This window comes from Equus asinus, chromosome 1 (assembly GCF_041296235.1).
Source record: "Equus asinus isolate D_3611 breed Donkey chromosome 1, EquAss-T2T_v2, whole genome shotgun sequence".
NCBI classification, from domain to species: Eukaryota; Metazoa; Chordata; class Mammalia; order Perissodactyla; family Equidae; genus Equus; species Equus asinus.
The window spans coordinates 36,832,522-36,858,672 of NC_091790.1; the positions used below are offsets into that span (position 1 = coordinate 36,832,522).

Here is a 26,151-nt window from a genome sequence, read left to right on the forward strand (position 1 = left end):
CCCTGGGAGCATAGATATCAGCAGGATCAGAACTGGTGGGTGAGCCGAGACAGCAGGGATTTTTAGGTCAACTCTAATCCTAGGTCTCTTGAGGAAATGAAGGGGTTTGGTCATCTTTTTACGTAACTGGCCTCTTTTCACCATTAGGTTGCCTGGACTTTGTGGTCAGTCAATGACCACCTTTTTTCTTCTTCTTCTTCTTCTTCTTCTTCTTCTTCTTCTTCTTCCTTCTTCCTTCTTCCTTCTTCCTTCTTCCTCTTCTTCCTCTTCTTCCTCTTCTTCCTCTTCTTCCTCTTCTTCCTCTTCTTCCTCTTCTTCCTCTTCATCTTCTTCTTCTTCTTCTTCATCTTCTTCTTCTTCTTTTTCGGTGAGGAAGGTTTGCCCTGAGTTAACATCCATTGCCAATCTTCCCCTTTTTTTTTGGTTGAGGAAGATTCGCCCTGAGCTAACATCTGTGCCAATCTTCCTTTATTTTGTTGTATGTGGGACGCCACCACAGCATGGCTGATGAGTGCAGTAGGTCCATGCCCAGGATCCAAACCCACGAACCTGGGTCACCAAACCCAAGGGCACGGAACTTTAACCACTCAGCCATGGGGCCAGCCCCCAGTGACCACTTTTTAAACCACCTTGTGTCTCCAACAGCTTCACTTAGTAAATGCTCAAGAAAGGTTATCTATAAATGATTTAGGCTAAGAAGTTTGGACTTGGCCTGGCATTGGTTATGCAAAATTTTCTAAATAAAACTGTCAAAAATTTAATACAAAATCAGTGTAATAATAACATCTTTTAAAGCAAGCTTTAAAGATATAAATGCATAAGTATAATTTTGCATCTTTCTCACTAATTTTTATTTGCTCAGTCGAGCTTAAGCTAAACTACATGTTGCCTGCAGGTATAACCAGAACATTTCTTTATAGATGACTCTGTACTTTACATTAGGATCTCTCTTAGGGCTGGTATATATTTCTGTAATTTCCAAGAAGTCTGACCACAGATGTGTTCAGAAAAATTAAGTGATCTCTCCAAGAGTCCTCAGAAGAACCAGGCTCATATGCTTGACCCTTGTCAGGACTCCTTCTACTTGACGTTACCTGTTCTTACACCAGAATAGTCTAACCGTTTAAAAAAGAAAACAGACACGCTTTATAATAAATATTGAAATTGCTATCTGAAAATAGTGAAAACCTGTGGCCTGAAGGAGAAAATGTCCTTTTTAAATTATATTAAACATTAAGCAATATTAAGTAATTAAATATTAACCAATTGTCTTAAAAATATCCATCATGCTCTCCATATAAATTTACTTTGGTGTTTCTGTTGTGCAACTAAGCCAAATGTGTTGATCAATGTTTTTGAGGAAGAAGAGTAGTATCTTGTGTCCACAGTACTTGTTCCTAAGTCACAATGTCGGTCTACATGATGTTAATATCCTACTGATGCGTGTGTCTATCTTTCATGAGGATCTAAGTTACTATAGGTCAGCAAGGCAGTGCAGTACAATGAAAAGAGCACTGAACAAGGAGCAAGGAGTCTTGGCTTCAAGTCTGAGCAGTGAACTGGCTGTGTGACTTGGACAAGAACAATGAGCTGAAAAACAACAACGTAGACTAAATGATCTTTATGTTCTTTTCATCTCTAAACACCATTCATTATCCTAATCACAATCATTGAAACAAAAAGTAAACACACGAAAATTCTTGAATTCTTATGCTTAGGGAATTTAAACTCAGCAATTCATTCATACAAATACTTCCCTGAAAGTTCTGCATTTATAGGTTCTAGCCACAAAAAGGGTCCTTACATCGTTTCAAAAACAATCTACTTTTGCACAAGCAAATTACAGGAACAAGAGAGACTGTCCAAAATTTTCGCTTGGCCTTAAAAGACCATCAGCATTTCTTTTAACATTTAAGGTGAGATGTCCATTCTTGGAAAGGTAAATGAAGATCCCTCTTTCCATCTTTTAAGAACCAAAATGACCTCTACATAAGCAATCAAATTACTTCAGCATAAGAAAAATTTAAATCAGTATTCTAACTATAACTTAAATTTAAAAAAGTATCCTTGTCAACATTGTTTGGTTAATTTTACATATGTAGTGAACTTCTACTGAAATATTAAAATCGCCTTACATTTAATTGTTTTTTAATCTGCATTCATAAGCAATTGTAACACACACATGCATATACTAAACCCACATCTGAGTAAATTAGTGAAGTCAAGCATATCTAAAACTAGCCCCAATTTTTCTAGAAGTACTGGCTCACATCTACTCCCAGGTTTTTCTGCCTTACTGTGTCCACTCATCATGTATATAAGAGAGGCATGAAATAAAATCCGCATTTGTACCCAGCACTTCAACATAAGCTGTCAGGAATGCCACATAGGGGATTCTGACACTGAGTGGGAAAGAAGGTAAATAAACCCAAAGGTAGGTCACTTCCTGGTCTAAGATTCTATAACTCTGTAATTATTTTTCATCCTAAAATCTGAAAAGCTCCTATTTCTGGTTGTGATAGACTACAAAAATGGCCCCACCTTTTCAATCTTCGTCACATAACTCTGAAGCCCCCTGTCACAAAGCCAAAGGACTCAGCCATTTGACTTTTTTTGGTCCAGTGAATATCATCCCATAATGCAAGCAAAGGCTTGACTGGGGACGTGCTGTCTCTTGGGCCTCTGCCATTACCATGAGAGCATGCCCGGGCTAGCCTACTGGGGACACGATACAAGTGAAGCAAAGCCCAGTCATTCCAGTTGTTTTAGCCAAATCAGCCAGCTGACCTCCAGACATGAGTGAGCCCAGCCAATCTCAGCAGCCTCCTCACTGGTCTCCCTGACATGTGAGTAGTAGATGCTTATTGTATGCCATTGAATTTTGAGGTGGGGTTCGGTTATGAAGAAAAGCTAACTACTATATAGGTTTTAACTTCCAAGCGGATATTCTCCCTTAATTAGAAGAACAGGACTCTTGATTCTCAATCTATTCATAGCTCTACACTTAGAAGGTATGTTCGGTTTTCCTCATTCATTCATCTATTTCATGCAGGCTAAATTTATCAACTGCCTATTATACACAGACACTGATCTAAGTGCTTGCAATACATCGCTGAAGAAAATATGCAAACATGTTTTATGTCTTTGTAAACTCCCATCTGGAGCTTACGTTCTAGTAACAGAGACAGGCATTCAACAGTAAATATAACCTAAAAATTAATTATGTGGTGTATTGGAAAGTGGCAATGCAATAGAAAAATAAGGAAGCAGAGCAGCATGAGGGCATAGAAGATTGAAAGGACTGAATGATGTACGGACAAAGCAAACTGCACTATTAAACAGCATGGTCAGGGTAAGCCTCATTGATAAACTGATGATGGAGCAAAGAATGTGAGGAAGGTGAAGGGGTTAGGCATACAGATATCTGATAGAATGGCTTTCTGGGAAAAGGGAAGAGCTAGAGTAAATGGTCCAACACAGAAGTGTGCCTGACACGAAAGAAAGCCCACATGGCTCGAGTGGAGTGAGCGAGAGAGTACTAGGAAAGGAAGTGAAGGAGTAAAAGTGGGGAGGAGGCAGTGATGTAGGGTCTTATGGCCACTCTGATGACATCGGTCGTGGGAAATGGGAAGACATACAAGGTTTTGATAAGAGAAGTGATATGATCTGATTTCCATCTTTTAATGTATCTGTAGGGAGAACAGACTGTAGGGAAGCAGGGAACAAAGCAAGTAGGACTTCAGCGACAAACTGGGAGAAAGACTGTCACCGACTCGTTGCCTCGAGGAACTCAAGGGTGAGTTTGGAAGCATTTAATTGTTTTTCCAAATTGTTTTTTTCCCTTTTTCTTACATTAAGGAGATGCAATCACCAACCACCCTGAACCAGACCAAGCCTAACCATGACAGCTATGCCTACGACCTTTGCCTTATTTTTAATGCTGAGATCGCTCCAGGAGGAGCTTAGGCCTTATTATGGAAACCTACAGTGTACGTAGAAGTGTGTTTTCCAACTGAGCCTGCACAAGTGAATACCTGCCTCTCCCCTGTGAATATTCATTCCCCATCCAAAATAAAAGGTCCCTGTTTCCCTACGTTCGGGGATGCCATGACTTTGGAAATTATTCCTCATTGTCTCCTGTTTGCCGCAAATATACTTTACTTTGTGAGACAACTACTTCTGGTGGAGAGTCTGATTTAACTCACCGGGAGGGAACCTACTTTGGTTTCAGTAACAAGATGAACGGTAGTTCAGACCGGAGTGACAACAGTGAAGGTGGCAAGAAGTGGTCAGATTTTGAAAATACCTGAAGATAGAGCCACCATAATTTCCTGAACTGGAGGTGTAGGAGAAAGAGAAGAGTCAAGAATAACTCACATTTTTGGGCCTAAGCAATGCAAAAGATGAAGTTATCAGCTAAGACAGGAAAGATTGCAGATAAAGCATATTTGAGGGGAGAGATAAGGGATTCAGGTTTGAACAAATTGAGTTTGAGATGTTTGTCAGACACCCCAGGGAGGAGAACACATGAGCAGTTGCACATAGAAGTCAGGGACTTGGGAAGGAGTTTGGGCTAGACAGATAAATTTGGGAGTCATCAGTCATAAATACCATAAATAGTATTTAAAGCCATGGGATGCCACCAAGGAGTGAGTATAGACAGAGAGCAGAAGAGGTCCCTGGACTATACCCTGGGCCACTCCAAAACTAAGACGTCAGAGAAGAAGATAAGAAACACACAAGGAAGACCTAGAAAGAGTGACCGATGGGTTAGGGAGAAAACTAAAAGAGTGTATTGTCTTGGAAGCGAAGTAAAGAAAATACATTAAGGAGGAGAGAATTATCCACTGTGTCTGATGCTGCTAATTGGCCAAGATGAGGACTGAGAATTGACTGCTGGGTTTAGTAACACAGAGGTCATTGGTATCCTGGACAGAAGCAGTTTCAGTGGAGTGGTCAGCAGGGCATCAATCTTTGAATTGAGCTGATCCCATCATACTCTGCCAAATTTGTAAGAATGTCGCTCAATCTACGTTAAGAGATCTGGAGGTTGCATGGTTCTTAGAAGGGTCAAAGCACTGGGCTACCTGCCATCATGCTCCACCCAATTGAACTACATCACCTGCCTCCATCCCTATTAGGCAGCTGAGGGCACAAGGTATCTGGACAGCTCTTCCATTTTTACCAAGTTCTGGACAGAACAAGTAACTAGTCATCTCATTTCTTTTTTCATTCATGCTAAATTAATAAACATCTAAATTTCTTTTTTCCTTAGAATTTCACAACTATGATTCCTATATCTTTGTTTCTCACTACTCATCTTTTCTAACTCCAATGTGGTCATTACCCACCACCTCTTTTCTCTAAATTCTACAACCCAGACTTAGTCCTGACACATTCCACATCTCCTACTACTACCATTGCAGTCACCAGTACTAAAGCAGATATCGAAAGCTATTCATAGGTTAACTATGAATCTGTTAGGCCTAATTTCCTTAGCTTCCCTGGTTAATAGATCACTGAGATCTTGGCATCATCATATCATCTGGAAGAATAAAATAACATGGTTCTTTTACTCTGGATTTCTTCTCTCTGGAGTATATGTATGCATTTGTGTGCTTTACCTTAGTTATATGCCACCTACATTTTTAATTCAACTATTTTTCATGTTAAATGTGAGTTGTAACATGGAGTGCTATAGTAAAGAGGTGTGCTGCAAAGAGAAAGAATTCTGAGTCTAGATTCGAGAATTCTAGGCTCAATTCTTCTTTGGAGAGGCTGTGGAGAAAAAGGAACACTCATACACTACTGGTGGGAATGCAAACTGGTGCAGCCACTGTGGAAAACAGTATGGAGATTTCTCAAAAATTTAAAAATAGAAATATCATATGACCCAGCTATCCCGCTACTGGGTATTTATTCAAAGAACTTGAAATCAATGATCCCAAGAGATTTATGCACCCTAATGTTCATTGCAGCATTAGTCACAATAGCCAAGATGTGGAAGCAACCCAAGTGCCCATCAGTGGATGAATACTATATTTTAATATTATAAATATATAGGTTGCTGCTTAAAACAACCAGAATCTCTTTGGTCCAAAGCAACTAGATTTTCTTTAACATTCTTCTTAAATCAAATCCTAAACATGAACTCCCAACCCTACCTTCTGAAAAACCTTGGATTCCCATGCAGCTACAATTCTCACAAGAATTGTTGGATAATTCCAAGAAAGAAATTCACATTTACGTTTTTAATTCATTGATTTGGTTCCACCATCATTAACATTAATAATCAGTTGATTACTTTTGGTAAAAGATAGCTAATACAATATTAAAGGAAACCTAATTTTCTGGATTGGGAGCTTATCCAATCAATAAAACAAATTACAGTAACTCATGACGATAAATTTTAAACTTAGGCAACAAGGAAATATTTTATTTTCCAATTCTTCATTAGTTTTCTGAGTTATTCTGGACATATAATATACATTTCCCCATCTGTATTATTATCTTATTTTCTCAATTTAAAATTGCAACATTAATATTTTTAATTTATTTATTGTTTTAGAATATTTCTCAAAATTAAACTGCACCATTGTCATCAAAATAAAGACTAGTCGACGATTATTACTTTATCTCAAACTTCTTCTTAATGTTTTACGAGGAAACACACCAGGATGGGCACTGCATGAGTCCTGCACATCAATTAATTTCTTTTTTTTTTTTTTTTTTAAAGATTTTATTTTTTTCCTTTTTCTCCCCAAAGCCCCCCGGTACACAGTTGTATATTCTTCGTTGTGGGTCCTTCTAGTTGTGGCATGTGGGATGCTGCCTCAGCGTGGTTTGATGAGCAGTGCCATGTCCGCGCCCAGGATTCGAACCAACGAAACACTGGGCCGCCTGCAGCAGAGCGCACGAACTTAACCACTCGGCCACGGGGCCAGCCCCCACATCAATTAATTTCTGTGTGTCAATTTCCTCACCTGAAAAATGAAAACCTCACCACCAACACACTTCTGAGTCTATTATGAGGAAAGAATTTTAACAAGTTTGTGTAAATCTCTGGCGTCATAAAATGATAAACAACAAATCTCACTCATCATGAAACTATATCCAGCATATAACACCAAAAAGCAAAAAAAAGCAGATGTATCTGGGCCAGGTTTTTATTCCCCATAAAGGAATTAGATATTTATACCTCATACAAGTGACGAAATTGCTGTTCTCTTTCGTTCAACTAAAAAACAAAAAAGCAGAAAAGCAGTGCTGAGTATTTAACTAAGATGGGAATTATTTTTAAGATAGAAAAGATATAATAGCTAACACTTCTATGGTACTTTAAATTCACATGTTATGAATTGTGTTCTTCACAATAAACTTAAGTAGAACTTATTTATTTTTATTTTACACCTGAGGATAAAGAAGCTCATAAAAGAGACTGTAATGGGATTGCTCAGCAGGTCTTCAGAGAAGCCAGTATTTGGACTAGGAATTCCATCTCTAAAGTCTTCCCCTCTCCACCAAACCAAACTAGAATGCCAAATTCTTGGGTAACCACATACACCTTGGAAGTCAGATGGTCTGAATAAAACTCTGGTTTGGACTAAACCCAGGAGTGGTTGGGTGAAGCTCTGAACTTCCATCGGCCACTGGTCTTCCACTCTCATCTTCATCTTCCAAAGTGGTCTCAACTCGTCTTCTGGATTTTTATTCACCACTTCATATGCAAATATCCTCTTTGCACTGTGAGGACATTGATGGAAGCTTCTAGGGTCTTATTCATATTTGCTTTCTTCATAATAGCTTACACATAAGAAGCCCTAAACAAGTAACTATTTCAATGAATTAATTCATTAATTCTTGCAAAAAAATTTCCTGAACACTTACTCTGTGACTTGCTTAGTGCCAGATCGGTCAACAGTTCAGAGAGGATCCCTCCCATCATGGAATTTATGGACAGACGTTGAACAAGTAACAGTAATAGTGACGAGAGCTCAGGGAAGAGTTGTTTGCTAGGAAAGGTAGATCACACGTGGAACTAACCCAGTGTGAGGCACCAGGAAGGCCTCCCTGAAGAAGGGACCTTTAATCTGCCACCTAAGGTTGACGGGGAAGGAGACAGATGAGGAAGAAAATGCAACCTAGGCAGAGAGACCAGCATTCACACGAAGATGAGACAGTGCCCCCCTCAAGCACATCTTAAATCCTGCTTCTTGCTGAACTACCTTGGCTCAGACCCAACTCTAATAAAGATGTTGGGATTTTCAGGACACAGTAGGCATCACAACAGATTAAAATAATTTCTTTATATAGATAAATCACCCACTCTTTTGTATCTTTAGAACACCTCAATAAATTTACTCAGCCTTGCTATAAAAGTAGGGCGTAGTTATATGGTTCTCTCTATCTCTTTTATCTGAAACATTGTATTTCATATGTGCAGTTCCAATATTCTAATTGATGTCCAGCCTAGGTAAGAAATGGGCTTTTTGTGAAACCAGTAGGAAAATGTTGTAAAGATCTGTTCAGTCACAGCTGTTCTTTACAAGTGACTTCAAATTTTATAGCTAGCAATAACTGTACTTCCGGTTGTAAATTTAGTCTTCATTCAGTGGGAACTGGGGAGTTGTTGTACAAGGTGTCATGAGGTTGTGTGCGGTATCCCATGTTGTGGAAAATACAATAAATTATATTGCTTTATAGCAAACGCTTTATACATATAATTAAAGTAAGATGTTCTCACAGACTATAGTTTTACAACTTGAAAACTTGGCGTAAAGTTTACACACATATATGAACTGCCAGAAAGACACATGTTTTCATTATATGTAGACAGACGCTGAACAACCACTGGGGTTGCTGAACTGTGTCCCTTTCAAAATTCATATTGAAGCCCTAAGCCCAGGACCTTCGAATGTGACTGTATTTGGACACAAGGTCTTTAAAGAGGTAATAAAGATTAAATGACATCATAAAGGTGGGGCCCTAATCCAACAGGACTGGTGTTCTTATAAGAAGAGGAAAAGACCACGAGGAATGCACGTGCACGGAGAAGCAGCCCACGTGAGGACACAATGAGAAGGTGGCCACCTGCAAGCCAGGGAGAAAGGCTTCCGATGAAACCAAACCTGCTGGCACCTTGACCTCGGACTTCCAGCCTTCAGAACTGTAAGAAAATTAATTTCTGCTGTTTAAGTCATGCAGTCGATGATATTGTGTTACGGCAGCTCTTATAGTCTCAACCATGTCCCACCAAAATTCCTCTGTTGAAGCCCCAACTGCAACATGACTGTATTTGAAGATGGGACCTTTATGGAAGCAACTAAGGTTAAATGAGGTCATAAGGGTGGGGCTCTCATCCCATAGGACCAGTATCCTTATAAGAAGAGACACACCAGAGAATGCTCCCTCTCTGTCCTCACCAACAGAGGAAAGGTCAGGGGAGGACACAGGGAGAAGGAAGCCATCTGAAAGCCTGGAAGAGAGGTCTTACCAGAAACTGAATTTTCTAGCACCTTAATCTTGGACTTTTGGCCTCCAGAACTGTAAGAAAATTAACTTCTGCTGTTTAAGCCACTCAGTCTGTAGACTCTGTTATGGCAGACCAAGCAAACTAATACAGCAGCAAACTAACACAGATATATATTTTACAGTCATAAATATACATGAATGAGTATATGCATGCACACACAGACCGGCTATGCACAGGCAAATTATCTCGAGTCCTATTTGAAAACAGTGGGAAGGCTTTTACTATGCATTTGCATATTAAAATTTTTGTTAGATTAAAAATGAGTATCCATAATTTATATTTATGCAGTCAGAGTGTATCTGGATATTAATGATAATTAATAAAAATAATTAATAAAAAACAGAGTTGTTTTTAAGAAGTGGGGTCAATGTATGGGTACGCTCAAAAAAATGCTTCGGACATATTTATAAGTTGATTATTTCAGCTTTCAGAGAGAACGTAAGAGTCTGGCTCAATCTACCTACAATCGCCAAAGAAGAATATTAAACTTGGACTCTACTGTTTCAAATTAAACTTTTTATATGTAGCTGTTATATTCCTGTCACTTATCAAGTTAGCTTAAGAAGCTTTTTGTGAGTTTAATTAAGCCTGACTAATTCTCCACCAGTATAAAGAAAGACGAATTCCTTAAATATTTAATCCATTTATGACTCAAAGTGTCATTTTCTGAATATGGCTGTTAAATTCTTAGAATTAATTACCCTTTGAATTAAAGCTGCTTTTTCAGACATTCAAGACATACAGTCACAGCTCACACAATGCGCAAATTCAACATTTCATCTGTTTATCAAGAGAATTTATTCCAAATGCTATATTCAAAAATCACAACCTGGCAGGCTTATTTTTGACCATGGAACTAAGGAATCTTTGACTGTAAGCTTCACAACAATTGGCCCTGTCTTCATCCTGATCTCCACTCTTGGTTTTTCCACTGCTTCTCCCTTCATCCACATATTAATGAGTTAAAGGTTAACTGCCCTCTATCTACACAATCTCTATTCTTTTGGGGCGGGGGGGGGGGGGGGGAAGGTTAGCCCTGAACTAACATCTGTTCCCATCTTCCTCTATTTTATATGTGGGGCACCTACCACAGCATGGCTTGATAAGCAGCGTGTAGGTCCGCGGCCAGGATCCAAACGCATGAACCCGGGGCCGCCAAAGCAGAACATGCTAACTTAACCACTACACCACTGGGCTGGCTGCTACAATCTGTATTCTTTTTTATTGTGACTTTGTTCTCCTTAACTCATCCCAAGCCTCGCCTCCTTCTGAAAGATTGTCCCCATTATGATCAGCAGGCAGCACAATCATAGGTCCATCCTTCCCTCTCGTATCATCTGAAATGCTGAATGCACCCGTGACTTCATTTTAATTACACATTTCCTATTTGTTCTCTCCTAGAATTTTGAAGGCTGCCCAAGACTAGAAGCAGTGTTCCTCAAGACTAGAGTCCCAAGAACCCAAGGTGATCAACCAGGCAACCACATCACTGAGCGCTCCATATCCCCAGAAATAGACCCTGGATTCCTGTATAAGAAAACTGAAGACTGGATACATGAGGGAACAGCAAACCACGTATCCACACACCCAAAGCCACTGAGACACAAGCAAAGGGGCACCAACCCTGAGTGCCTTGTGATCTGTTAGTGCTCAGTCATCATTTCAACGTTCCCCGCATCTTGCTGGACGCTGAGGTTATGGGAGTTGCTCGTTAATGCACCCTCTAAAGGAGAAAGCTGCCTTTTGATTGAAATTAAAATTCCCTCAGGGACATGAAGAGATTGAAAGACTATCAATTAGTTATTTAGCTTTCACATTTACAAGTCTCAGTCTGGGGAAAGTTGATTCTCAGATACCATTTTCTAGTCTTAGCAATATAAAACATTGACTGAAAAATATTTCTAGAATAATTCACTGAGCAGTCTGCCCTCCCCCCCACCACCTCCCACACACCTCTGACTTAAGATACAATTATTTACATTTAAAGCATAAAACACAAAATGGCACATTGGAATTTCCAGTGCCAGCCACTTCCTATTTTTTTTTAATAAAATGTATTCTAAAAATACTTTGGTTGTGGAAAAAAAAAAAGAATAGAAAAAATTCATTAGAAGAGAAAACACTAAACTCCCGTGGTTACTGGAATGGAAACAGCCAGCCCCGGTGGCAGACGTGGACATCCATGGCGGGGGCCCCCCTGCATCGAAGGTACATACCACCTTTCATCATTCCTACTTCGTAGCATTTGCGGAGCCGGCAGGCCTGACAGCTCTTCCTCCTGTTTTTATCAATCGTGCACTGGTTGGTAGCTGGACACATGTAGTCATTATGTCCTGTTAAAAGGAAAAGGATATAATTAATGTTACTTCAGGAAACATAGCCAGTCAGAATCTACAGGGAGGCTGTCTGGAGGATCAGCTCACATCACGCACTGGCCTATGTTGCTACCTCAGCCACAAATCCTTTTTCTGTCCTTCTCAAAGTGTGAAAAAAACCTCTCCTAGAACTTAATTTCTGCCTCAGCCAATTGCTTTGGGAGTTCTTTGGGCAAATCATCTTCCGTTCATACGGCTTATATTTTGGGGCACGATGTTTTACACACACTCACAAGGTTAAGTTTTCTCTGCAGATAAGGCTTTTTTTTTTTTTAACTCAAGCCACTAGCAAAATTGTTGTCAGAATAAAACTATTGGAGCTTTCAGAGCATTTCAAAGTCGGCTTTCTTAAAATATAATTTCAAGAATCTTTAGGTATTCAAATGCAGCGCAGAACACCTGGATTCGAGTCGTGGGTGGTGGGCTGAGGCAGGCAAAGTTCAGTCCTCACGTTAGTAAGTTAGACCATCGCTTACTAGCTGGAGGACCCTAAGCAAGTTAGTTAACGTCTCTAGGTCTCATTTTTCCCCTTCTCTAACCTAGAGAAAATAATGGCGCCCACTATATAACATTATTCTAAGAATTAAACATAAGAATACATGTCAAGGGGCTTACCACAGTGTCCTGGATATGGTGAGCCCTCAATAAATATTAGTTGTTTTTGTTACTATTATTTTATTATTAGCCCTCTTTCTTTTCTCCCTTGTTTATTGAATCTTTCTCATTCAAATTCTTCTTTCTCATTCATTTTATCATGGGCATGTTGGTCTCACAAAAAGGTCTCCTTTGACCTCACATCACTCTAGAACTTCATCTTCTCTCCTGTCTCCCCTTCTCAGCTCCATTCCTCAGAGATGACTACACTGGAAGTCCCCTCACCTCTCCCGCATGAGTCAACCTACACCACCTGAGGTGCCCCCCAAAAGCAGCTTTCTTGATATCAGCAGTGACCCTTATTGCTGAATTCAACAGAGATTTTCAGTCCACATCATAATAGACCTATCAGAAGCATCTGAAAATTCCTCCCTTCCTCTTGAAACATGCTTTTCCCTTGGGTTCCATACCCCAAAACTCCCCCAGCGCTCCTCCTCCCGCTCACGCTGTGGCTTCCCAGGGTTGTTTGAAGATTGGCTGCATCCTACATTAAACCAGAGCAGCATAGGGCTCAAGGTCAGGCATCCTCTCTTCTTGTGACTCCAAATTCTCCCACAAGAAAATACATTCCATGTCTATGCCTTCTGTTGCCATTAAATACAGACAATTCACAGGTTCGTACTCCCACCCAAACCCTCCTCTCTGAGCTCCAGGTACATCTATCCAAATGCCCACATGAAGCTCTGCTTTAAGGTTTAGAAGTCATCTCCATCTCTTTATCCATCAAAACATGTCTGGTTTATAGTATGCAGAATATTAAACTTCACAAACTAATAAATATTGGCATGGTATTCATAAAGAAGTCCATTTATATAAAGAAGTCTAAATTCTTAGACTTCTTGGGAAAATGGTTTGAATTTACACTAAGGAGATGATATGTATTATTTTAAAACATATTTCCTATTCTCAAAAAAAAGTGAGTATATACTCCACTCTCTAATTCAGATGGTCTGGTTAAGTTTCTATTTTGTCATTTACCAAGGGCAAGATGCAACACGTAGTGAAATGTGTGAACTATAGAACTCTTTATTCTTCATTCAACTTCAGGGTCAGTTCCAATCAGAACAGGGTGGAGTGGGGACTTGACCAGAAATGTTGGTCTCATAAAACTTGCCTCTCCATCTTTAAACATACATTATAAAAGTCACTGTATCAACACGCTTCAGAAGAAATTAACATCTGCACTGTTCTATTGCATAAGAGGCACGAGCAAACTAGCCAGCAGAACCATAAACTTGTAACTTTAGTAAGAGACCACACAACGCTTCAAACATCCAGGCGCAGTTATTATTTTTAGAATTGTCCTTATTGATAGGGACAAATTGAGGAAATAATAGAACCAGAAACAAAATTTACCTGGGCAGCTGTTAATTTGAAGCAAAAGGTGTATTCTTCTGACAACTCAAAGAAATTTTAGTGTTTGGTCTCCTATAACGTTTATGCAATACATATGATTTATTGTAACTCTAAAAAACTGAGTTTATATTAAGTCTCAGAAGAAAACTGTCAATAATCATTAGAACCAAAAATTACTTTCATCTACTTTTTGCCCCCAAAGCCAGTTGTTCCACAAGTCAGAAAATGGGAGCACCGAATTGGGTCAGAGGTCAATTGGCTAAATATTATGTTTGCCTTGGCCATCTATTGCAGATGTGTATCTTTACAGAACCAAGTGAACTTTCTAAACTAACACGTTTAACAAATAAAATATGCTGGATTTGTGCAACTGAACTCATGCCTTAATGAGATTGAAAATAGATGCCCAAAGGACTCATGTTCATAATAGAAACCTTTGTGACAAAGTGGGTTTTCTCTTGCCCAAATTACATTAAAATTTGGAGTTGAGGGACCAGCCCAGTGGTATAATGGTTAAGTTCACACGCTCCGCTTCAGTGACCCAGGGTTCTTGGGTTCCGATCCCAGGTGCAAACCTACACACCACTCATCAAGCCATGCTGTGGGGCAGTCCACATGCAGAGTGAAGGAGGGTTGGCACAGATGTTGGCTCATCAACAATCTTCCTCAAGCAAAAAGAGGAAGATTGGCAACATATATTAGTTCAGGGCCAATCTTCCTCATCAAAACAAAAAAGATCAAAAAAATAATTTAGAATTGATAAATTGGCAACACGAAAAATTTAATAGGTACTTATTTGATATTTACAATTAAAACAAATTCTTCTTAACCAAACACCATTAACAACTATTTGTAACTCTTCAACTTACATCAGAAGCAAAACGGCAAAGCAGTTTTTTGTTCTCTTATAACTTAGCAAAGCTGTGTTATTAAAGCAATTGATTTAAGCTTCTCTAAGAAGAAACTTATTTTTAAATTTTATTATTTGGTCTTGCAAAAACAACGCATGAGAAAATCCTATTGAAGTAGAGTTAACTTTTTAAAAAACAGCCCACATCAATTATATTAATGACAGGTGCAGTGTTTTTATTGAAGAAACTGATGACCTCTGTGCACCTGTGACCAGATCAGCCCCAAAGTGGCTTTTGCACAGGCCTGGATGAAGCGCAAAAGGCCAGCGCTGAGTGTGAGGTTCAGGCAAAGGGCTGGAGAAATAATCGCCATTTTCTTGCCCACCAAAAAATAAAAATAAAGCCTCCAGGTTAATTTGTGGTTTGAGTAATAGGAAGTGGAGAGGAGAGGAGGTGAGTGAAACAGAAGCCAGAAACATGAAGAATGGGGCCAGGAGGCATCTGTGAGCAGGAATTACCAGGCTTGACCCACTGCTCCTGAGGCAAGACAGGCTCACTCAGAGCTTGTCCCCACGCTTCTCTGGGATTCTTTCTCTTGACTTTTGGTTTTAGCTTTTCATCTTATTTTCCCTCTTTCGGTAGCAGCTGTTGTTGCATTGTTATCATCACACAGAAAGTCAATATTTGTTAATTACAAAACTAAGCAAGGACTCATATTCAGAGATACAAAAGATAAATACAAACAGAGCAAATTAAAACAGGCAGGTAAGGATGTGGAGAAAAGGGAATCCTCGCGCACTGTTGGTGGGAATGCAAACTGGTGCAGCCACTACAGAAAACAATACGGAGGGTCCTCAAGAAATTAAAACTAGAACTACCATGGAAGCCGGCAATCCCACTTTTGGGTATTTATCCAAAGGAAATGAAATTATCTCGAAGAGTTATCTGTACTCCCATCTTCATAGCAGCGTTATTCACAATAGCCAAGTTATGGAAACAACCTAAGTGTCTGTTGATAGATGAATGGATAAAGAAAATGTGGTGTATATATATATATATATATATATATATATACACACAATGGAATATATTCAGGTTTAAAGAAAGAAATCCTGTCATTGCAACAACATGGACGAACCTGGAAGGCATTATGTTAAGTGGAATAAGCCAGACAGAGAAAGACAAATACTGTGTGATATCACTTACATGTGGCATCTATTTTAAAAAGTCGAACTCATAGAAACAGAGAGCAGAAAAGTTGTTGCCAGGAGCTGGGGGGTGGGGGAAATGAGGGGAAGCTTTTACTAAAAGGTACAAATTTTCATCTACAAGATGAATAAGGTCTGAGGATCTAATGTGTAACACACTGACTATAGTTGATAACACTGTATTGTATAATTGAAATTTGCTCAGAGAGTAGAACATAAAGGTTCTCACCTACAAAAAAAGGTAAATACACGAGATGATGGGTGTGTTAACTAACTCAATGGGGGGAAATCCTTTCACAATGTATACATACATCAAACCATCATGACGTAGATTTTAAGTATCTTACAATTTTCTTTGTCAGTTATACTTCAATAAAGCTTAAAAAATAATAAAACAAGTAGTAGCCTGAGAGGATTTTAATATTGTATATCTTTCCTTTTGTCACATTTTTCCCTCGGTACATTCTCGCAGTCACCTCAGACCAACTCTCAGACCAACTGAGCTTCACATATCCACCTACCCTCCTGCCATGGTCCGTTTAGTCTTGACTGTCTCACAGACTCTTCAAGATGGACGTGTCCCAAACATCACTGAGCATCTTCTTTCCCCACCAATCTGTTCGTCTTCACCACACCAGGAAGCCTGAGACACACGTGTTATTCCACACTCTACCCTCTCCCTCGCTCAAACCCCACAACGCGTGCACACACTGAGCAAATCAATTATTTTAAAATTCTTTTTCAAAGCAAAACCAGTTTTTCCCCCGGGCCCACCGTCACTACCATAGCCCGTACCATCTCCACCCAGATTATTGCAAGAGCCCACTAAGCTACTCCTGCCAGTCATTCTCCGCCATGTTGCCGGAGGTATTTGTCTAAAATCATACACCACGTGCTGCTATCCTGCCTTAATATTCTGATGCTCCTTGAAGCTCTAAGGATAAAACCTAAATGCCTTAAGACAGCTTACTAAGCTGTTCCTGAGCAGCCCTTAGCCACTTTCCTAGCCTGGTTTCTCACCACTCTCTAAGACACATCCAAGTTCCAGCCAGTCTTTCTGTTTAAACACACCATGCTCCTTCTTACCCCCAAGAGTTTGCATATGCCCTTCCTTCTTGTGGAAACACACTTGCCCTACTCTTGGCCCAACTGACTCCTGCTCATCTTTCAGGTGTACTGAAAGGTGTACACATTGGATTTAATTGCTCATCTTGGTCCTCAGGTCACTTTAGGCTTGACTAGAGATAAACTATATCTGCCTCACTTATCACCATTTACCCTGTGCCCTGCACATTCTCAAGCACACAGGGGAGCTCTACAAGTATTTGTTATCTGAACAAAATGGAGTTGCCAAAGATCTGTGCTACCCTCCATCCCTAACCTCATCTGTGATGCACAGGCCTCCTGAGGGGGCAGATTGGAGTTCCATTAGGGAGTAATGACAGAGAGGACGATGATCCCAAACAAAGCAATGGCCGCTACACCTCAGGACCCCAAAACTCAGGTCCACAAGAGCAAGGCTTGATCCTAAGGGTGTGTTGAGGAGCATGAAACCAGCAGAGAGAGAGAGAGGCCAGTCTGCTCTTCAACACTGGGTGGGGCCAGACATTCACATAAAGGAGCAGCTCTTTGCAGACGCAACAGGCCAAGAAATTAGAAATAAGATCTTGTATTACCCATGAATTATCTCCACTACTATTTCTATTTCAATGCCTTGCTCATTTTCTAATATCAGTGTATTTTATGACTGACCCCAAATAAAGATCAAATACTCTAATAATTTCAAAGCTTGTTCTTTATAGAAATGTTTCCTGAATTAAAATGTTTTTTTTTCTCTACCATTTCATAGATGCATTTTAATATGGCTAATTTTACTAATAATGATTTATTTTCGTAGAGTGTTTTAACTCTTTTTGAATTTCTACTTTTACTTATCTGAAGTTCAAACCCTACAAGGTAATTAACAACTTCCTTGATTCATCTCCCAGCTCACCAACGTCACCAAAGGACGGGTGTAAATATAATGGGTCCATTTTATTATTTCCCATAGAAAATTAAAATTCCTATAAATGAATTATTAACAACATCAAAGTATTGTAGGGGAGGAGGCACACCTTCATCAAAGGATTTCCTACACAGAGAATATATCAACTGCTCAGTAACTGGAGCTAAAGTACAAAGTAGCTTAATAGTCGAATAGAGAGAGATTAAAAATATTTGCTTCATCACATTACATAAATCTGAACATCGATTTGCCTCAGTAATGCAGTTCTGTGATATAAATGTCTAATAGAGCTATTTTTTCCTTTCTTACTACTTTCTAACTTTGGGGAATCAGGAGGTATACTCGAATTGTGCTTTCCAGCTATTTCTATCTCTAATTGACACATTTCAAAGCTTAACGGGAGCACACATACAGATTTAACTCATAACCAGAAAAACATCAATATCTGACGTCAACACTTATGTTATGACTTTTTATAAATGAGCTCAATAAAAATATACACAGTACTCTGGAAAAAAATGCATTAAAATTAAGCAGACTTTTCTGAGGTCAGGCAAAAAGCCAAGTATGAAAACTAGAAGAGACTTTACACCAGTAAGGAATAAACACTTAACTTTCTTATCAACACATGTGAGCATTTAGCTAACTGTTCATATTTTTAAGGCAAGGAAATGAAAGTAAATTCTTGAAGATAAATTAACTCTCCAATATTTAAGCACACACAAATCAAATAAAAGCCAATTTTAGCTAATCTTAACTAAAAGCCTCATAGCAAAATAACATTTTGTTTTCAGAGGCCTGTTCTTTTAAATCTGATTGATCCATAAATTTAGCTAACCTCTATAAAGCCTGGCTAGCTTTACAGTCTTTTTATTAAAGGCTCTCATTGAATATTTGCATAAAATTAAACTAGTGTTTACTAGAATTTGAAGTATCTGGGAGCTGTACACAAACAGTTTGCTTAAGGTAGCAAGCAAGATGTCAAAATCAGTATTTCTTTCTACTTCTAAGCATCAATATGTACATAGAGTGTTAAATGCAGCAGTAAATTTGACATGGAATCACAGGACCCTACACATATTTGGCCAAAAGGAAACCTATGACTGTTTAGTTTTCAGTGAAAGGTTCTATTTTTCTTTTGGTGTTAAAGTCCAGAAACATGTCAAAACCTAAGTTTTGAACCTTAGCATTGGGAAAATAATGAGAGTCCGCTCACAAATTTTCAAAGCACCATCCTATAAACTAGCAACTACTCCCGACCTGAGCAGGAGCTTCCAGCTAATGTTCCTCTTCAGCTTGTTCATTTCACACTTGTGCTCAATTCCTGTCTGGGGGCAACCGCCTGAGATTATAGACCAACATTCTCTTTACTAAAAAAACCGACCGTTGTGGATACTGAACATGACGTGCCAGGCACTGTGTTATCCGTGGATTACTTCATTTAATCCCCCAGCAACTTTATGAGGAAGGAATTACATTAATCTCCATTTTACAGATGCAAAACTATGATAAAAGTTATAAAGCCTGCTCCAAGCCACACCGCAAGCAAGTGGCAGAGATGGGGTTTGAATCAAAGTCTCCTTCATTCCAGAGGTCAAAGTCTTTCATTCTAACAGCCTTCATCCATGAAATGCCCAACTTCCCCAAAGGACAAGATCTTCATTCAGGAACTGTCTTTATTTTCCAGAGTCAAAAACGGTAGGATTCTCCACAACTGGTTGACCACTGGATATTGTGCTTTTCTTAGGAAGCTCATGCATAGGAAAGTAAAAAGTGAGGAATTAACAGAACCAATGTTATCATCTTCTAATTAACATATCTGCAAGATAAATACTCACCAAGGGCAAACCAATATTGAATTCTTTAGGCAATAAAGCCTGACTTAGTTTACGGGGATGAAATGAACAGTCCAACGCTCCTGGACATGACCGTACAAAGGAAGGGAAGTCTTGCCCTTCCTTAAACTCCGAGAAAAATACTGACTTCCTGCATTATCGCCATTATTACTCCTTTATTTATTTATTGCTCCTTTATCACTTTATTACTCCATTATTGCTTCTTGAATTATTACTCCAAGCCTTGACTCGCGAGTGGTGCTTTATCTTGGTAGTGCCACACACACTCATTTACTGTGACCAAAGGAAAGAAATGTTATGGGAGTTTCCAGGAAGAACTGAAGAGTCCATACAAACTGTGATGTTGTGGGGTCCACCAGCAGAAAGAAAAGGAAGACTGGCAAGGAATTTGTTGTAGAAAGGAGACTTTAAAAGATTTTTTATTGAAAATGGGAGCATATGATTTTCATTAAAAAATGAAAGATTAAAAGTATTCAAAGTTATGCCAAGGAAAAAATCATAACAAAAATGCACTATCATCTCTGGGTAGTAAAGTAGGCAAGGCAGAGAGAAGACGTGATGAAGCTTGAAACAGCTTTGTCAAATTCTTGGGGCTAGAAGCAGTGGAGGAGGAAGTCAAAGATTCTGGTGGTTTGTGCCGGGGTCTCTTGAAAATTGTTCTTATCATTAATCAAATAGAGAGTCTCATTTGGGTGGGGGGGTGGGGGGGAAGAAGAGGTGTGGAACAATTTTAAACAGCTTGTATTTGAGATTTTAGTAGCCCACCAACAAGCAGCTACCCAGCAGGCTATTGTCAACGTAGTACTGAAGCTTGGGAGGCATGTCAGAATGAAGTCGGAGATCATATGATCCAGAAAGGCCACTTCTGGGTATATGCCCGAAAGAACTGAAAGCACAGACTCAAACAGATATTTGTAAACCTATGTTCAAAGCAGCATTATTCACAATAGCCAACAGGTGGGAACAACTAAAATGTCCATCACTGATAGATAAATGGATAAACAAAATGTGGTATATACAATAGTCCCTCAGTATCCAGGGGGGATTGGTTCCAGGACCCCTGCAGGGACCAAAATCTGAGGATGCTCAAGTCCCTCATATAAAACAGCATATATTTGCACATAACCTACGCACATCCTCCTGTATACTTTAAATCATTTCTAGATCACTTATAACACCTAATACAATGTAGATAGTTGTTGTACTGTATTGTTTAGAGAATAGTGACAAGAAAGAAAAAGTCTGTACGCATTCAGTGCAGACGTAACCATAATAAACCTTTCAACTGTGGTTGGTTGAATCCATGGGTGCAGAACCTGCAGATACAGAGGGCCAACCGTACCTAGAATGGAATTTATTCAGCCTTAAAAAGGAATGAAATTCCGATACATGCTAAAACATGGATGAAGCCTGAAGACATTATGCTAAATGAAATAAGCCAGACACAAAAGGACAAACATTGAATAATTCCACTTAGATGAAGTACCTATAATAGCCAAATTCACAGAGACAGAAAGTGGAATGGGAGTTACCAGGGGGTGTTGGGAGGGAGAAATGGGGAATTATCCTTCAATGAGTACAGAGTTTCCATTTGGATGATGAAAAAGTTCTGGAGGTGGACAGTGGTGATGGTTGTACGACAATGTGAATGTACTTAACGTGAGTAAACTATACACTTAAAAATGATTGAAATGGTAAATTTTATGTTATGTATATTTTACCACAATTTTTAAAAAGTTAACTTGGAGGTATAGAGAGCATCTACGTGAGGCAGGGCAGGAAAGGGAATTAAAGATGTGCATCTTACGTTGCCCTGTTCAGATTTCCTCCTGTGAAAGTGGACCCAAGGACAGGATAGGAGTACTGGCCACGTGCTCTCCATGGATCAGCCACCATGCTAGGTTACTTTAGCTGTTTATCTCATCTAAACACCACAACTGACAAGTCAGGGTTATTACGATTTCCATGTTATAGAAGCAGAAACTAAGATCCCAAGAGATTAAATAACTTGCTCAAGGTCACTTGGTTACTAGATGGCAGAGCCATGATTAAAATCCAGGTCTGTCTCATCCACAAGTTCTTGTTCCTCCAGGAACATCACAGTAGGGTTGGTGAAATGGAAAGGACTCGATAACTACTGAACCATAATGCCTAAATATCATTATACTTTAAACTATAATCAAAACCAAATTCCCTAATGTAATTACTATATTGTATCATTGGGAGAGCATTTCAGAAGCAGCAATGAAATTACTTCCAGAAGCTGTGACTCCTAAAGATACGAAAGATTAATCACAGGAAATAGATTCATCAGTAGATTATGACATATATTATTGAAATCTTACTGGAAAACCTTTCAGCACACTTCAACATAAAACAAAGAGACAAAGAGAAAGTAGAAAGCAAGGTATTGAGGAAATAAATAAGAAATTTACATTCTGTGAAAGAGCAACTGGAGTCTTATGTTTGGAAATAAATTTTGACTCAGATATTAAAGTGAATATTCTCTGATTTACAGCCAGTATAACGAGCCAAACAAAATGAAATAGAGTTTGGCTGTCTCCATGAACACATTCCTAAAAATCCAGCGAGGACATTCAATGTGCCATGATTTGAACTATTTCATAACCACATCTGTACGTAATGGCGTGCAAATAAAAATGGCATGCCTTAATAATGCATCCTAAATTATATTTTTACAGCTAGTCAATTCTAGTATATCTTAACAGTGACAACCACCATCTTTGACTGACATTTGACCTTTATTTTTTAAGTGAAACAAAAATATTATTTGCATCTAAGTATATTTTTAAAGGAAAAAAATCTTAACAGAATTCCAGGAAAGATAATTGTCCTGGAAATTTTCATTTTCTAAACGAAATTGAAGTAAAGAGGAAATTCTCCACTGATTTTCCCTCCTCAGACCCCAGTCTGCTAAAATTTTGGCCAGGTCAATAACGATCCCTATTCTTGTCCAGCTTTGCTTACCATCAGCAAAACCACAATTGTTTTAAGCACCTGGCACAGGATCAAACGAACAGCTGCAACAAAGGAAAACATAATGAAATCAGTGACCACCATCTTGTTGTAATACCCCGGAGACAATGAGCCACTTTCCATAATGCCTCTTGGGGCTCAAGAAATAAGCAAGTGCTATTCCACAGCCCAGAAAAGGACTTTCTGAAATTGCTCCTTCTTGGGCAACGGATAAGCATCAAAGAGGAGAGCACTGTGACAATTGGTGTGATTAGTTCAACGCAGGCAGCAATTAGCTCACCTCAAGACTCCTCTCCTTTGTTCTGTTTAATTGTTTCCAGAGAGTTCTCCAAGCTTTCTTCTTACTTGAACTCATCTAAAGTCCAAACACTGGTGTCCAAAAGCAGTAGAAACAATTTCAAACTGTTCTTGTGCAAAGTTGAAGAGGCAAGGAAGAGGAAAATGGTCTTGCAATCAGAGCAAGAGGGGAAATCTCAGACGCCCTGAGCAGAGTTGTGCTGCCTGCCCAGATTCCTAGAACTGCTAACAAGCACATTGTCCTGCCCTCCCATTTCCGAGTCATTGCAGTACTCAAGGAGAGAGTAGAAAGATTGTGTTTACTAAGATCTGGTGGGGTGTGGAATACAGTCATGCACCACGTAATGACGTTTTCAGTCAACAACGGGTGGCATATACGACAGTGGTCCCATAAGATTAGCACCACATAGCCTGCAGGTGGGGTAGACTATACCATCTAGGTTTTTGGAAGTACATTCTATGATGTTCACGCAATGACAAAATCGCCTAACAACGCATTTCTCAGAACGTATCCCATTGCTAAGCGATGTGTGACTGTATGAAGGTCCCTCAAGCTGCCACACCTGACTGGTTCCTTGTAGACCTCTGACCACCTAACTGCTAAATAAGGAGCTTCATCATCATGAGGAACCCTCCAAAATTAACTTCCCAGGCGACGTTCCTCTCAGGCATCCTGATAAAAGTAATGAAAGAAGAGTCAGGAGCTTCTGTTTCCATGGTTGGAGGGCTCCTGTAGCACATTTTAACACAAGTTCAGTCATTGCCTTTTTTTTTTTCTTTAAGTCCACTTTGAAAATAAGAAAATAAACCAAAAGACAGTCTGTCAGACTTAGAAGTCACTACTATCCTACTTTCTCAGCTAGAATTACAATTTCTCTAACAAGTAGAAATAAACAAATGCTGGTTTTTATTCATTGTATTGCCAACGAACCTTTACAAGATGTTGGTTTGATAAAACAAAACAAAATGTATGCATAAGGAGAAATGTTTTATATTTATTTGTACTTATTTGCATGGTAAATGTAGCCCAGCGTAGCATGGCTAATCTCACACATTTTGTGGTCCTCATGGTTGAGGATAGTTTCTTTGACACAGGCTGCAGTAGCCTTGCAGCCTGGAGAAGAGCTGTGCAAATATTAGATACTCAGTAAACGACGGAGTGGGGAGCAGAAGTGGTACTAAAATCCACACTGCCAGGGCATCCAGATAGCTCAAGTCTATGTGGTCATCCTGCCCTGTAGGGAGAATTCTCAGACGAGCCACTGCACAGTGCTTGGAAAGCAGTTGTCTCATTTCTCAAGGGTGTTTGGGCTTCTCAGTCTCTATGCTGTCCACACCCTAGTCTAGCTGATGGGAACAAGAGAGCGTAGAAAAAATCTCAAGTTTCCTTTCCTTCTCCCCTCCAAAACCAACCTCAGGAAACAAAATGACCCAACTGTGTGTCCTGAACAGGCTCTCAGATTTCATGGCCCCGGATCCTCATCTGTACAAGGAACGGGAAGAACCCATTGATCACTAGGGCCCACTCTAGTTCTCAACTTTGATGATTCTCTTCTCTCATTTTCCTGAGGTCCATATTTCCTTTTCAACTGGCTTCCTGGGGTTCCAGATTGGTGAATTTTTAATGCTTCCAAAGAATTTACCTCCACTTGTGGTAGCTGCACTAAGTGGAAGGAATCCAGGAGTTTGTAGGAAATGTTACAGAGGTGAGCGCACAGGTCTCCTGTTGGAGTCCCAGGGTACATGTGACCCGGAGAACCAGCCAACCCCTCTGGGTCTTTGATACCTCCCCCAGGGGCTGCTATGAGGCCCAGAGAGATAATATATGTAAATGCTTCATCAACCATAAAACTTTTGTGCCAATGGAAGGTATTACTATGGACTGAAATGTAGCCATTACAAAAAACGAGTGAGACCTATATGTACTGATAAAGGAAAATTTCCAATATACATTACTCAGTGAGAAAAGCTAGGCACAGAATATGTGTAGAGTACAATGCCACCCATGTTACCAAAAGATACATATGTGTATAACTGTGTATGAGTATATATACATGTAATTTTTGGAAAAAACTGTTAATAGTGTTTACCTATCAAGAAAGGAAATGTGGATTTTGGTACGGGACCAAAGGAAGATGTTAACTTTTCATACATACCATCTTGTACCATTTAACATTTAACCATGTGTATTTGTTTATTTGTTTAATAATCAAACAAGAAAAAAATATTGTAAAAATTTCTAACAAATACCAGCCTGTCGTCAACAATCTTCATTTCTTTTCTGGTTCTGCTGCGTTCTCATCCAGTACCTATTTCTCTCTCATCTGCAACCCACTGACTAAGCAATAAACTTAACCACCAGAACCTTGTTAAGCAAGAGAAAACTACCACATTTCCTTTGTAAAGAATAGGAAAAGGGCTGAGCGTAAGGTATGTTTTTCAATCTTCAGGTACTCCAGCAGAGAACAAGTAGCAGACACAAAAACCACAAGCAGAGGCTCCAGTCTGTTTCTGCTCCTGCCACAAAGCCATCCTGAGCATCTGTGACTCTCCTTTGCCCCAGGTGGGCCAGGCAGCCCTTGCTTTTGTGGGGACCTGGAATTGGCCACCCAAAGATATGTCTCTTTGGCATCAGGATTATTTGAGGCTCATTGCTTTTGATAAACTGGGACAGGCAAGGAGGCTCTGAGGAATGGAACTTGCCCTTTGTTAGGACACGTTTACATTTGTAAGGTAAATCTCTATCTGTAAAGTTGCCTCCCTCTCTTTACCAGGAAGAAGAAAGGCGATGACCTTCTCTCTAAAAACTCTTAATCAATACCAAAGGCAAGGACTTAAATCTGCATTTTATTGTGCTAGTCTGGTAACCTCCTGTAACTGACTTCCCTCCCCCTCCCAACGTTGGCGTCTCCTTAAAGATTAAGCATCTTTCTTTGGGCTGGGAACCGATTGCAGCGCTCATCTGTGACCCCCCTCCCCCAGCCTGAGGCAACACACCTGCCACCCCGCAGTGCTCACTG

The 26,151-nt window shown here is 39.5% G+C and overlaps 1 protein-coding gene across 11 annotated transcripts in view; it reads right to left on the reverse strand.

The window, feature by feature from the left end:
• ESR1 (estrogen receptor 1) overlaps positions 1-26,151 on the reverse strand; it is a 346,504-nt gene that overhangs the window by 172,633 nt on the left and 147,720 nt on the right. For all 11 annotated transcript variants that reach the window (XM_070489139.1, XM_070489511.1, XM_070489581.1 and 8 more), the window contains one exon: positions 11,749-11,865. In XM_070489139.1, the coding sequence (XP_070345240.1) occupies positions 11,749-11,865 (117 nt within the window). The remainder of the gene's footprint in view (positions 1-11,748; positions 11,866-26,151) is intronic.